Source organism: Mustela putorius, unplaced genomic scaffold, assembly GCF_011764305.1.
Source record: "Mustela putorius furo isolate JIRA1106 unplaced genomic scaffold, ASM1176430v1.1 tig00000596_pilon_pilon_pilon, whole genome shotgun sequence".
In the NCBI taxonomy this organism is placed as follows: Eukaryota; Metazoa; Chordata; class Mammalia; order Carnivora; family Mustelidae; genus Mustela; species Mustela putorius.
Genome location: NW_025421428.1, coordinates 14,946,566 through 14,960,622, shown reverse-complemented (window position 1 = coordinate 14,960,622; position 14,057 = coordinate 14,946,566). Strand labels below are relative to the sequence as shown.

Here is a 14,057-nt window from a genome sequence, read left to right as displayed (position 1 = left end):
CGGACGGACGGACGGACGGACGGAATCTGGGAGGGAGGCCGGGAACGCACAGAAGTGCGGCGCATCCATCAGGGGTCCTGCTTGGAGGGAGGTCCGAGGGCGTCCCAGCCCGGACCCTGGACGGTGGCTCCGGGCACGTGCATCTGTGCCTCCCCGTCCTGCCCTTCCTTCTCCTGGGCCCTCTGTCATCCTGGATCCTGTCCGCCGCCGCCTCCCACCATTCTGAGTGTTCCCAGGAGCAGGGGGGCAGGAGGGCGTCTCAGGAGGGGCTTCCCGCGTCCCGTGCCCCGGACGACGGTGGGGCAGGAGCTCCAGGACGCGCTCTCCTGAGGACGGGACCGAGGATGGCGTCCATGTCCTTGGGCATGAGCACGGTTCCATTCCCAGCTGGCCCCACTGTCTCTCCGTGCTCTCTCCCTTCGGGCGTGAGCCGCCGCGCCGGAGTTTCCAGGCTGAGTCCCAGGTCGAGCACTGCTAGGTGCTCGGTGCCCCTGCGGCCTGGGATGGGCGCTGCCCACCGTTGTCCCAGACAGGGGTGCCCGTCCCCTTCTCTCCGGGGGACCTGCCCTGGACCTCTGTGTCCTCCCGTACTCCCCAGGGCTGCTGGTCCCCAGGCCAGACACAGACGGTCTGAAGGTGACCCACGCTGGAACAGGGGTCTCGGCCCCGACATTGGGCCCTTATCCACTCAAGGGGCCTCCACGATCCCGTCTCCTCGGGAATCCATCCGGGGTTTCGGTGTGGCAGAAGCGAAGTTCTATGTCCAAGACACCCAGGACAAAACCCAGTCCCCTTTGGACAGAGGTGGGCAGACACCAGGGCAGCTGCTGGGTGGTTCCCCTCCCAGAAACGTCCAGAACAGGTGAAGGAAGCCAGAGAGAAAGCAGCTGAGGCGTGGCGAGGGGCCGGGCTGGGAGAGCCACGGGCAGGGAGGGCTTGGGCTCAGGGTCCCCTTTGGGGAAGGAGATGTTCCCCAGCGACGTTCTGGGCTGTGGGGGGAGGGCGCCGGGGATGGGCTGAGCGCTCAGCACGAGATAATAGAGAGCGTAGAGGACATGGAAAGCGACAATGACCGTGACACTGTATGAGAGGGAAAGAGCACGGGGGAGGGGATGAAACACGGTGGCGGTGGCGGGGTCGGGGTCGGGGATGGGACTGAGGGGAGCCGTCCAGGGAGCTCTCCCTGCAGAGAGGGGGGCTGTGGAGGGGGCTCTGGGAGCCCCGCAGGAGCAGGTGTAGGGGCAGGGGTTGGGCCAGGGGCTGGGCCAGGGGCAGGAGCAGGAGCCAGGGGAGGGCCAGGGGCAGCAGGAGCGGCCGGTGCGGGACACAGGGCTGGCGCTGGGTCAGGAACAGGAAGAGGAGCGCAGGCAGGGCGGGGAAAGGGCAGGAGCAGGGGCTGGAGCTGCGTGTGGGGCGGGAACAGGGGCCCAGGCAGAGGCAGGGGAAGAGCCAGTGGCCCTGCCAGGGGCCCAGGGAGGGGCAGTGGTCCTGCGGAGGCAGGGGAAGGGGCAGGAGCTGCGTGTGGAGCAGGAAGAGGGACCCAGGCAGGGGCAGGAGAAGGGGCAGGAGCAGGGGCAGGAACAGGGACCCAGGGAGGGACAGGCGGAGACACACTCGCACACGCATGCACACACACACAAACACAGGGGGATGGGGACCCGGGGCTGCGCCCATCGATGAGAGCGTGTGGGGCTGTTTGACTGGCTCTGGCCTCCCCGTTTCACCTTTCTCTGCTTTCGGCCGAATGGCCAGAGGCGTCGGGCAGCCCTGAAACGACCTCCCGAGCGAGGGGAAGTGTTTGCCGAGCGCGCAGTCCTCTGCTTCCAGCGTCCCGCGTTGGGATGCAACGTGCGAACATGTTGTTGGTTGGACGATGTCCAAGGCAAGGAGCTGCGCAGGGGGGCGTCCCTGGAATGTGGGGGCCTGGTGATGGGGGTTCCAATTCCGTTGGGCTCCGTGGTCAGGGAAGTGAGGTCACCGCTCCTGGGGACCCCTTCCCCGACTTCCTCCTCCCAGCAGAGCCCCTGAGGGCCCCTCCCCCAGCTGCCCAGTGCTCACCCTCCACCCCATGCCCCGTCCATACAATGGCACCCCCACAGCCCACCCACGTCCCCCGTGAGTCCTGATGCAACCATTGTCCTCGCTTTCAGGACAGAGTTGGGTTTGATCCAGGTTCCTGCTTCTGCCCAGCCCTGTGACCCCAGACAGGCCTGTGACTCTCAGGGTCTCCCCAGGCTCTCCATCTGCCCCACGGGATCTTCTGGCTTCTACTTCTCGGGACGCCATCCGGGGAAGGACTCTACAGACGCTCCGTCCCTGCTGTCACAGGAGGCTGGTGCACACGCTAGGCAATGCGAGGGGGAGTGGGAGCTGGGTGGGCCACGCAACACAGCTCAGAGGGGCCCGGGTCTGCTCTGGGGTCCAGGCGAAGCCACGCCCCTGCTGCCCGTGTCCCAGCCCCAGTAGGAAGGCTGCCATTTACTTTCTGACCTTGTCCCCTGGTGTGTCTCTGTGTCTTTCCCAGGAGCAGAATGGGGAGTTCTTGGGGCGATGTGGCAAACCGCAGACGCCTGCCTTGTCCCTGTCTTGTCCCTGTTTCCCTCTCCTGTCCTGGTGTTTGGTTTCCCTCCAAGCCCTCCTCACCCTGAGCAGACCGCAGAGTCTGGAGCCCCTTCCAAATGGGGCCTCTGAGGCTGCAACGTCGAGGGGCTGATGTTGGTTCCCAGACCAGTGGCTAAGTGCTTTGCTACTTTCCAGAAGTCCACGTCCTCAGCCCCCCAAGCCCCCAGCCTGCCCTCTGGTCAGAAGCACCTTGAGGGAGTACCAAGTGGGTCCGTGATGGAGACCCAAGGCCAACAGTCTCTTCTACAAGCCTGTGGGTCTCTAGGGACATCCCACCTCGTCAGCCAACTTGACAGATGAGTGAGCCGAATCCCTCTGTGCGCCAGCCCCATCCGGACTGGGGGTGTCTGTTGCTACTTCCAGGTGCCCAGGATGGACACCAGACCCCAGACCCTGTCCTCTCCCAGTGCCCTGGCAAACCCCCTGGGCCCCTTGGGGAGCCCCTGATCATCAGCCTGGCCTGACTGTGCTCCTCTAGGCTACGGATCTGGGTTCTTGCCAGGGGTCCTGATGCCCCTGCCCCATGGCCCAGCTGTCTCCGACCTCTTTCTTCTTCCCCCTCGTCACCCTCCCCCCTGCAGGGTGTCCTCTACTTTTGACCCCCAGCTGGGCAGTCAGAGTAGTGTGTGTGTGTGTGTGTGTGTGTGCACGCGCGTGCGCGTGCCCGTAAGCGCATATATGCACGCGTGCACAGGTGAACATGTCTGGGGATGCCCAAGGTCATGTCCCCACATGGGACAAGGTGGGGAGCTACCCTGAGGATCTGAGGGGCTCTCACCCCCAAAGTGACCCTCATGGGAGGGTTGGAGCTGGCCTAGGACTGGAGAGCTCCCCCGCTCCTTGGACTCTGTACCCCTCATTTGTCCTGGGCCAGTGCCTGCCTCTCTAGACCCCAGGTTCCCAACTGTCCCTGAGGGTTGGGCATGGGAATGCTTGAACTTGGCCGCTCCTCCAGGGGAGGTGGAGGACAGGTGCACCAGGCACACAGGCCTCCCTCCCAAGAGGGCCAGGTGTGCACAAGGGACCTGCACAGCACCTGCGCCATGACCCACCCCACACTGGTGCACCCGACCTGTCCGCGTTCCCTCACCACCGGGGAGACAGGGGCTCTCCTCCGTCCTAGGGTCCCTCATCCTTGGGACGTCAAGAGCGCAGAGGTCCATATGTAGAGAAGGCCAGCTGTGCGTCCCGCGGAGTGTCCTGTCCCCACCGCTGCTTTTTAGTCCAGGGTTCCCGGCGGACCCCCACCTGGAACCGAGGCCCACGGGGCAGGGAGACTTGTCCGCCCTGTTCCCTGACTTAGGCAGGCTGTCTAGACGGGGCTTCCTGTCCATGTGCGGAGAAAACAAAGCCCCACAGCATCTACAGGTCTCTGAGTGGGTCCGCGGCCCCTCTGCCAGCCCCCAGGGACCCCCGCTCTGGCTACAGTCTGGATGGGACCCCCAGATGGAATGTGAAACCCCTCACAGCGGGGAAAGCGGCTTTCGCCGAGACACAGGATACCGAGGATTGGGGCAGAGAGCGTGTTCGTGGAGGAGATGAGCCCTTTCCACAGGCTGGCCACGGGATCGGGAACCTGACCCAACAGGCCCCACGGCAACCTCATGGGCGGGGTCGGGCCTCGGGGCACACGGGGTCCCCACGGGACACCTGAGGCTCAGAGAGGGGAAGTGCCCCCCCCGAGACACACAGCCTGCAGGTGAGGGGGAGCCGCTGTGCCGGGTCACCTTTTGGGTGCAGCAGGTGTGGGACCGGCCGCGGGGGTCGCTCCCGTGGGAGGTGCAGGTGCACCCGGAGAGGGGACACAGGAGAGGGCGCCGCCCTGGCTCCACCGGCTTCCTCGGGGTGTGAGCGCAGCCGTCTGCATCTCGGGCTCCCGTCCGCAGTCAGGGCACACTCGTTTTCACAACGGGGCTAAGCTTTGGACAAAGGCGGGATGGTCCCACAACAGAAATTGCACGAATATTCCCGTCCCCATCCTGAGGGGCCACAGAGTATGAAGGACGGCCGTGTCGTCCTACACGTGTGCGAAGGATGATCGTGCACCTGCCGAGGCCGGGGCTGCAGCGGGGGCAGGGGGTGGGGGAGCAGCCCAGACTCCTAGGGTTGAGATTATGGCCACTTACAGGGCAAAGCCCTTGTGAAAGCCCAGGTGGTGAGGCTCCTGGATGGCTTAGGGGCAGGAGCCCCTCCAGGCCTCCCCACGCCCGGTCCTGGAGACCCCCCGGACCCACACTCTCCATGCCTCCTGACCCTCACTGGGGGCACTCAACTGCGCTGTGGTCACGAATCCGTGATCTTGGCTCTCCCAGGCCCTTGCTCTGGTGGCTGCCACCAGCACCCAGACAGCCGCTGGTCGCGACGGTGCCCTGCCGGGGCCCAGGGACGTCCAGTCTAGGGGCGGGTCAGACACTGCAGCAGCCTGGGGATGGGGAGGGTGGAGACCGCTTTCTCTGCTTCCGGGAGGCCAGTCCCCTGCCTCACCCAGGCCTTGCACACACACACCGACTCCTTTGGGCTCTCCTGGGGTTCATTTCCAGGGTAGCAAGATTGGAGGTCCCCTGCCACCAGGGTCACCCTTCTAGGTCAGTTTAGAAGTGGCCCAGGGGCCTCCCTGATCTTCCTAGAGTGGCCGCACTGTCTGTCCCAGAAGCCTGCTCCACGCCTTTGGGTCCCCAATGCCCTGAAGGTGTCTTGCTCACTCGTGTCTCCCTGTCCCGTTAGCTCTTCACTCAGCAGAGGCCCCCCTGCCTGCCTGGCTGCGCCCCCAGTACTCCCAGGAGCTGCACACAGTGGTGACCAGTAACAATCGGTGTCTCCCCTGCTGGTGTCCACCAGCCTTCAGCGTGCAGCTTCTGGGGACCCTCAGAGGACAGTGGAGGGTTGCGGCCAGGCCAGCCATTAGTATATTCCCCTGGTGGTACGGGGTAGGGACCATCGCACTGACCCCAGCCTCTAAACCAGGACAGGATGGGGGCCGATTCCATGTCCCATGTGTGTTTTGCCTCCTTCTGTGTCGCTCACTGTCCTACCCAGATCTGAGCTGCTCAGGGGCCAGTCTGGGACACCCCTCCTTCCATAGCCTGCTTCTGAAGCCTGGCATGGCTCTCTGTCCCCTTGGGCTCACGGGGGTCCCGCACAGGCCCCAGAACTGCCATTCACAGGATGGTTTCATGTCACGTTTGGGTTTCAAGGGGTATTGGCTCTTTAGAACCAGCCTCTCGGGAGCTCGGAGGGACGGGGCCGAGCGCCTCACTCCAGGAGCAGCAGGTGGTGCAGCGAACGCCCCAGAAATCCCTGGGCATCGCCAAGTGCTGAGCGGCCTGTACACACAAAGCTCGAGTTCTGTGGGCTTTGTGGGACCTGTGGGGGTGTCACAAATGCCACATCCACGAGTAAAAGCACGTAAGCCACGCCGTGGAAGCCACAAGCTACAGAGACACATTTGTCCAAACATCAGCTTTATTTCTGTGACTCTGTGGCCCGCCGGGCCTGGCCTGTCCCAGCCCAGAGGGGATTTTCTGGGGGTCTTGCCCTGAGGCCTCACGTGACAAAGTGACAAAGCAGCCCGGCCCCGGCATTCACTGGCGGGGAACGGAAAGCGAAGAGGACCGAATTCAAGGTGTGAGCGAGGCTTTTCAGACTCCAGGACAAGCATGTTTCCTGACGGGTCCTCTCGGGACCAGCTGCCTGCTCTCTGTGTCTCCGCCGGGCCCCGCAGGTCTGCAGCGGGGCCCTGGGGTGGGGGTGGGGGGCAGCTGCCGGGAATGTTTCCCAACAGCAGGGACCCAAGCGATGCCCTGAGCCATAGGGAACCTGCTAGAGACCAGAGCCAGGAAAGGGGCTCCCAGTGTAGCGGCAGGCTGGGCTGCCGCTCTCCCTCGGGTGAGGCATGCGGGTGTGGAGGGACCCAGGTCCAGCTTGGCCTAGGCTCCCAGGGAAGGAGGAGCAGCCGGCTCCTGGCCCCCGGCCCCCTGCTCCACTGGGCCCTGCAGACGATACAGGGCCTCCATCTGCCTCCGCTTCTCCTTGGCCCGGTGGATCGTGGTCTGGAAGAGCCTGCAGAAGAGCTGGACGGCCGGCGGCGAGTCGTCGTTGCCGGGGACGGGGTAGGTGATGAGGCAGGGGTTACAGTTGGTGTCCACGATGCCCACCGTGGGGATGTGCATCTTGGCCGCGTCTCTCACAGCGACGTGCGGCTCAAAGACGTTGTTGAGCGTGTGCAGGAAGATGATGAGGTCCGGCAGGCGGACCCCGGGGCCCAAGAGCAGCGGGGCGTTGGTCAGCAGGCCGCCCTTGAAGTAGCGCGTGTGCGCGTACTCACCGCAGTCCCGGGCCGTGGTCTCAATCAGGTGCGAGAACTGCCGGTTGCGGCCCATGAACAAGATGATGCCCTTGCGATAGGCCACGTGGGCCGTGAAGTTCAAGGCCAGCTGCAGGTGCACGGCCGTCTGTTCCAGGTCAATGATGTCCTGGCCCAGGCGGCTCCCAAAGATGTAGGGCTCCATAAACCTGCCGGAGACCCCACCCATGCAAGAGTGGGCAACGCGTGCACGGCCAACCCTGGCCAGTGGCCCCAGAGGCCCTCTGTGGCCAACCCTGGGGCCGCGAGGCCCGTGCCCTCCGGGGTTCGCTAACCCTGGAACTGGCACAATCTGCAAGCCCGCCATGAGGCAGTGGGGGTGGGATGGGGGTTGGGTCCAGCTCCTCTGCCCCGGGGAGCTGGGTCCCATCACCGTCCCCCTAGATGTCTCCGAGCACCTCCCTCCCTGGCCTCCCCGACCCTCCAAAACATCCTCAACGTGGCCATCCCAGCGAGACTCCTCTCTGCAACCCTGGAGCCCCCCGTCCCCTGCCCCCCGCTCCCAGGAGCTGCCAGCAATGGGTCTGCCCTGCTAGGGCCGGGAGCCTCAGAGGTATGAAGCCTGACACCGGGACCAGAGTGGAGTCTGAGGATAAACGCTTCTCCCTGGGACTCAGTGGCCCCATCAATGGGATGACACTCAGCCCGCTCCATGCCACCGGAACAGGGGCTGTGGACCCCAAGGATCCCGAGGCAGGAGGGCCTCCTGCGGTGCCGCTCACTGTCCTGCCCAGATCCCTGGCTCCGCCATACCCCGCCCGGGGAGTCCGCTACCTGTGCCGACAGCCTGCTTTGTGGCCCAGGTGCACGCGGGCGTCGAAGAGACTTCTCACGGAAAACAACTCCTTGAGGTTGAAGAAGTCAGAGTGCTTGAGGGGCTCACTGAGGATCCTGTCGCTCACATCTGGGGTGGGGGGAGAGGATGCCATGGCCTGTGGCCCCCTGCAGCTCCCAACGGCGGAGGGTAGCAACATGGGGGTGGAGAGGGGCAGCGAAGCCCGGCAGATGGGTCCTCTCCGGGAGACCGGCCTGGGGCCCGGGTCTGACCCCCGCTTGGCTCCTGGGGATTCCCGGTCCAGTCTTCACCCAGAAAGGAGGGGCCCGGCTGGTTTCCGAGGTCCTTCCGGCTCCCCCCAGCCACCAGAGGACGGTCCCCCCATCAGGAGTCACCTCCCAAGGAGCCAAGCCACGAGGTAATGTCTCCCTCCTCCCACCCACCCCAGGGGTGCCACCCATCAGGGTGCGGGGGGGGGGCAGGGCAGCGCCGCTACGGTGCGGGTGACCCCGCGCGGACCATGCGGGGCTGCGGGGCCAAGAGAGGGAAGCCGGCCGCCCCTTCCTTCCGGCCCGCACCCCAGCCCAGGGCGTCAGGACGAAAGCCGGGGCCCCCGGCCTCCCGCTGGCCGACGGATTCAACCCCGAGCTCGGGGAGGGGCCGGCCTTACCGGTGCTGCCCTCGGGCGCGCTGACGGCGGAGGTCGCGGCGCTCGTCAGGGTCCTGCCGCCCGGCCGGGGTCGCCCCGGGGTCGCGCTCGGCAGCAGGCGCGGCCGCAGCGGCCGGGACCAGACACCTGCGGAGAGAGCGGGCTGGAGGCGCGCGCCCGGCCGGGGTCCCCGCGGGTCCCGCCGCCCCCCCGCCGCGGGGACGCCCGTCCGGCCTCCCGCCCGCGCCCGCGGGGCCCGCGCGCACTCACCCGCGCCGAGCAGCCGGGGCACGGCGGGCGCCATAGCGCGGACGGCAGGACGGGCCGGGACGCCGCCCGCCGCCGCCGCTCCCGGGCTGCTCGGCGCGGCGCCGCCTGCCGTCCCGGAGGAGCCGCTGCAGCTGGGCCGCGCGCCCGCCCCCGCGCCCTCCGCACCGCCAGCCGCTGCCCCAGGGGCCGTCCCGTGGGACGGGCGCGCCCGGAGCCGCACGAAGACTCCGGCCGGCCGGGGACACGACGTCCGGGCCCGCGGCGCCCGGGCCCGCAGTGAGCGGCCGCGCGGAGCTGGCGCTGGGCCGTCCGCGGGGGAAGCGCGAGGCCTGGGGTCCCCCTGGGGGGACGGGACGGCGAGGAACGCGGGCGTCGCCCCCACCGCCCGCCGCCTCCGGGCGCGGCGCCTTTAAGGCCGGGCCGCCGGCGTCACGTGACCCCGCCGTCGCCTGGCAACGGGACGCCGCACCGCCTCCCGCGGTCTCCCGCCGCAGCCCGAGCGCAGGCGCATGGCCCAGGCGAGCCCGCGAGCGTGCGCGGCGGCGGCCGAGCCCCCCGCCCCGGCGCCCCCCGCCCCCCCGGCGCCCCCGGCCCCGGCCCCCCCGGCGCCCCCCACCCCCCCGGCGCCCCCGGCCCCGGCCCCGGCCCCCCCCGCCCCCGCGCCCCCGCAGAAGACCAGCGACTGCTACCGCGTGGACGACGACCTGCCGGCCAGGTTCAACAACCCGGCGTGGTTTCGGGGCTACGGGTGAGGACGGGGTCGCGTCAGGGGCCGCCTGACCTCGCAGAGGCTCGGGCGGAGGCTCCGCTCGCCAGGCCCGGACGCGGGCGTCCCCAGGTCCGCAGCCTGTCCTGGAGCCCAAGTCAAGGAGGGGTCGGCCGTTAGCACCCAGTGAGCGGGGATGCTGCGGGCGTCCCAGCGGGGTCGGGGTGGGGGCTCCCAAGGGCAAGGTGGCCGGGAAGCCCCGCCCCCCGCTTTTGTGCGGGGGATAAGCCTCGGTCCTCTGGGCCGCGGGGAGCCTCTGCGGAATGGGAATCGGCGCCCCCCCGCCCCCCCGCTGTCCCCTGCAAACCTCAGACCCGCACCGGCCCGGCCCTCCCGCACCCAGTCCCCTCTGCAGCGCTGGGCGCGAGGGCCCCTCCTCATCCTTGCGTTCCGAGAGAGGCCGCTGGGGCGCGGAGGGACAGCGTTCCCCCAAGGTCCGGTGGCCTAAGGCAGAGCTGACCTGGGACTCGCAGCCGCTGCGTTAAAGTCTGTCGGCGCGAGAGACCGCGGACGTGTCCCCCAGGCGCCCAGAAGTGGAGGGCGGAAGGAGAAGGGCCGGAGGGTCGGCGGCTGCGTTTTCCTTCCGGGAGGTCTTTGGGGCTTTGTCCCCCTTGGGGAAGAGCTGGGGTGGCCTCGAGCAGGGGAGGCTGAGCCGAGCCCCACGGAGCGCACGTGCACAGGCGCATGGCCACCCTGTGGCCTTCCCAGCAGAGCTCCGCAACCAGACGTTCTGAGGCTGCGGTCTGGGCGTCCTTAGAGGAACTGCAAACAGGCTGTTTCTCACCGCCAGGACCAAGAGGGCCGTCTCGGTGTACAGGACCAGTAACGCCGTCTACGGGAGCAGAGCCCCCACGGTGCACGAGATGCCGGTAGGTGGGAAGCCTGTGCATCCCGGAGCCTCTCCCCATTCCTGGGGAGGGCAACACACCATGAAGGGGTAGTGGGGAGGGGCCCCAAGTCCCAGCATCCCAGAGTGGGAGGGGGCACATCTGATCCTTCCCAAACAGGGCAGGGGATAAATAAGTGATGGAGCGACTTCGGCAGTGAAAGCTTTTACGGATCAAAAAGGTGCCTGCGGACTGGTGAAGCCATCCCGGGAGACTGGCCCCCGTCACACTCAGGCACCATGACCTCTGGCACCTTAGGGCAGTGAGTTCTGAGGTCAAGAAGAGAACAGCTGCTTTCTTTCTGGAATAATACTTGATTTTAATTAACCTGTGACCTTAAGAGGCAGTACTGGCTCATGTATCTGATTACACAAGCCCAAGGCACACGGGTGGACATGGGGAGCTGTGCACCTTTGTGGACTCCCCACCCCCCTTTTTGAGGTCGACTTCACAGTCTGGCGGTCTAGAACCCCCTTCTAAAATCCTCCTGGTGCCCCTCCTGGGCCAGGTGGAGGGCCAGTGGACGGGCATGGGCATCCCCTGCATACCCAAGACAGTAGCGACTCCCATTTTGGGGCCTCACTCCACAAGGGCAGTGCCTCCCCACGCCCCTGGGCTGGCGGGGTAGGGGCATCAGAGATGTTTTAAAGCCCTAAAGGGATTCGACCCTGCAGTCAGGGTTCAGACTCACGGATGGCTCTTACAGAAGAAAACACTGAAGTTCAGAGAGGTCCGGTCACTTCTCCAGTTGGTAGGAGCAGGACCCCGGGGGTCACGTGGGACAGGCCATCCTTCTGTCCGCCCACGGGGAACGCAGGCACTGTCGGTGATTATTCCCAGACCTGGGGTATAAACCAGCATGGTCTGGGCGAACTAGGCCATCCCCCGCACCCTGGCTTCTCTGCTTCCTAGGAACAGAGATGACATTTTCTTGCAGATTCTTTTCTTCCAGAAATGCCCGTCGGCTGACTACTCAGGTGTGTTCCAACACCCCATTAATCCGAGTGTTCCTTTTCACTTCCAGAAAGTATTTTATCCAAATTCGAGTAAATTTTCCAGACAACTTGCAGCTGGTGGAATGTTCCGGAATAATACCCTCAACGTCTCCATGGAGAAGAGCATTGTGACGGGTCCCGACAACTACATCACCCCCTACGACCGGTTCAACTTCCACCCCAGTTACAACGTCAGCAAGCCGTCCATCTGTGATTGGCCGGCCTCCTGACCCCGGCGGGGTGTCTGAAGCGTCACCCCCGCTCTCTCATCACCTGCCCAGTTGTAGGACAGACTTCACTGCTTTCCCTGAAAACGTTTTTACTCTTTAGATTAGAAAAACACGCAGACGGGGCTGTCAGGCCCTGTTTGTTCTATTTTATGTCTAAGATGGAAAAGATGCTAATGGCTCGACTTTTCATTAAAAATGTTGCTGCATTCTGAATTCCTGACTCACCGGGAATCAGGGAGCAGGACCATCGGCGTCCTGGGCCCTGCGTCGTGGCCTGAGCCGGGAATGTCCGGGTAGCCGTCCCCGTGTCTCTCCCGGGAGCCGTCTTACACTCATCACAAGTGATGGAGTGGGTTTCGGTTCCAGAGCTCCCTGGCGGAAATCCGCACCAACTCTGGGAGGCCGCAGTGGGAGGGTTGGGTGCCCTGCTTGGGGGCCTTGGGCGAGGCCAGAGGCTGTGTGGGGAAGACCCACAGGAGCCACTGAGGGGCAGGCGGGGGAGGCCAGATGCGTGGAGGCGGTGATGCGTACGTGGGACTTCTCTCTGGGGGTTCACTTTCCCTTTTCATACCAAGTTAAAAAACCAGCAGGCAGGGAATGACCCACGTCTCTCTGTAGTTCCTGACCCACATTTGCTAGGATGTAGCGAGCGGGTTCTCCAGGAGGTGGGTTTCTCTGGGCCGGTGTCTTCTGCAGACCCCGCGCCCCACCTCCCTGCCCGAGAGTACGGTGTGTGGGTCGTGGGAAGCCTGGGAAGCACGGGCTCCTGCGACGTCATTGTTCCCTACCACGGATGACAGCCCATCCCACGAAAATTTTTGTCCCATGAAAGTGGGGAGAGATTAAACCTCATGCCTGCTTATTTTTTCATTAAAACCTTTTTATTATTAATATGCAAAAGTAAACATTTCGGCAATACTCTTAACGTCCACTTTGGGATGGAAATGGTGTCCACAGAAAGTCAAACACTCTTTTTTTAAAAAACATTTTATCTATTTTTTTTGACAGCGACACAGCGAGAGAGGGAACACAAGCAGGGGGAGTGGGAGAGGGAGAAGCAGGCTTCCCGCCGGCCGAGCAGGGAGCCCGATGCAGGACTCAATCCCCGGACCCTGCTAAGGAGGTAAAGCCCGATTCTGGTGTCCTTAACGGGAACCTCTACATAGAACAAGGGTATGAAAACAGCAGTACCTTTGATAGAACACAAGTGCCCGTCTTCCCGAAGGACCAGGAGCGTCTCCAGCTCGGACTCCCGGCCTCTGGGTCCTGCGGCCGGGGCAATGGCCCTGCTCCCGTCTGCCCACTAGGGTTTTGGAGGATTTTGACTTCATCCCCTGGGGTGAGCCCCAGCTCTGCAGCCCCTGGGTTGGAGCCCACCTGGGATGTGCCCAGGGAGGTGGGGCTGCGGGCTTTGGACCCTGGCCATTTTAGCATGTTTTCCACCTGGAATCTTGATGCGGGGAGAAGGGTGTGTGGGTGGGCGGGCTCATGGAGGGTGGCAGGAAGGCGCCCTGGGTTCCCAGGCAGCTCGACCCCCCGGGGGTGCTGTGGGGGGCGGGACACCTCCACTCTCTGATGTGGGTCCTGACGTCTCTCGAAGTTCTCGCTGCGGTCAGAACAGCAGAGCGGGGCGCACAGCATCTGCCAACAGCGCGGCCAGGAGAGGCGGTCTTCACCCCCGAGGAGGCCGGGCCGCGTGGGGCCGATTTTTCCCACCACGAGATGAAACCCCGAGAAACAGGGCTTCCGAAGGCCTCACTGACTGGTCCCTCGGTGCGGCCGTGGGTGGGTGGAAACGGGACCCGGGACACGGGACATGTGTTCGCACGGACGCTGTGGACTTGTGCCCGGCGGCTTTCCGCCTTTCAGTTAAAGTCACTCGGAATGCGCGGTTCCAAACAGATAGGAAATGTGTCAACCCTGGGGAGCACCTCTCTGTCGAGAGCACGGAGAAGCAGAAGCCCCACAGATCCTGCAAATAAACTGTTCCCCGCTCCAGATCGGCCTCGCCCAGAGCAGCCGCGGCCGTGGTTTGCAGTGGTGGACGGTGGGGGCCTTCGGCAGGCCCTTCAGTTACTGTACAGGGACAGGGAATCGAGGCGCAGTGACTTTCCTGTCTTTACAGGGGCGCCTACGGGGCTAGCAACTTAAATGCCTGGCTCCCCAGTGTGGGTGCGTCTCAGTTTGGGAAAACCTGCTGACAAGTCAGAGTCGGCACCTTGTCTGTGGAAGAACCCCCCCTCTGCAGGCGCGGGCGCGCGGGCGTCCCTCCCTAACCGCCAGGGCCCCTCCCCTCCCGTCTCCCAGACACCCGTGCCCATTCTGGAAAGATGCAGTGAGTCCCAGGATGCCCTACGGGAAGATCAGGCCTTTCCCCTTTACATTAAATGAAGGAACCTGTAGCCCTGGACTCGGAGACTCCTCCTTCCCAGGGACGGGAGTGGGTGGCTTCCTAACGATCAGTTGGACTTGGTAACGCAGCATCCCTCCGACTGCGTGG

General features: G+C 64.9%; 2 protein-coding genes across 2 annotated transcripts; one reads left to right on the top strand and one right to left on the bottom strand.

Moving 5' to 3' along the window:
* Positions 1–6,066: 6,066 nt before the first annotated feature.
* Positions 6,067–9,190, bottom strand: MRPS2 (mitochondrial ribosomal protein S2). The gene is made up of 5 exons (XM_045082919.1): positions 9,129–9,190; positions 8,680–9,086; positions 8,431–8,556; positions 7,760–7,889; positions 6,067–7,134 (listed from the first exon to the last, which is right to left on the bottom strand). The coding sequence occupies exons 1-5, from the start codon at positions 9,188–9,190 to the stop codon at positions 6,549–6,551; spliced, it is 1,311 nt and encodes a 436-aa protein (XP_044938854.1). The 3' UTR covers positions 6,067–6,548.
* On the top strand, positions 9,189–11,770 carry CUNH9orf116 (chromosome unknown C9orf116 homolog). The gene is made up of 4 exons (XM_045082918.1): positions 9,189–9,201; positions 9,307–9,427; positions 10,236–10,314; positions 11,357–11,770. Exons 1-4 carry the CDS (start codon positions 9,189–9,191, stop codon positions 11,555–11,557), a joined length of 414 nt encoding a protein of 137 aa, XP_044938853.1. The 3' UTR covers positions 11,558–11,770.
* The last annotated feature ends 2,287 nt before the right edge of the window (positions 11,771–14,057 follow it).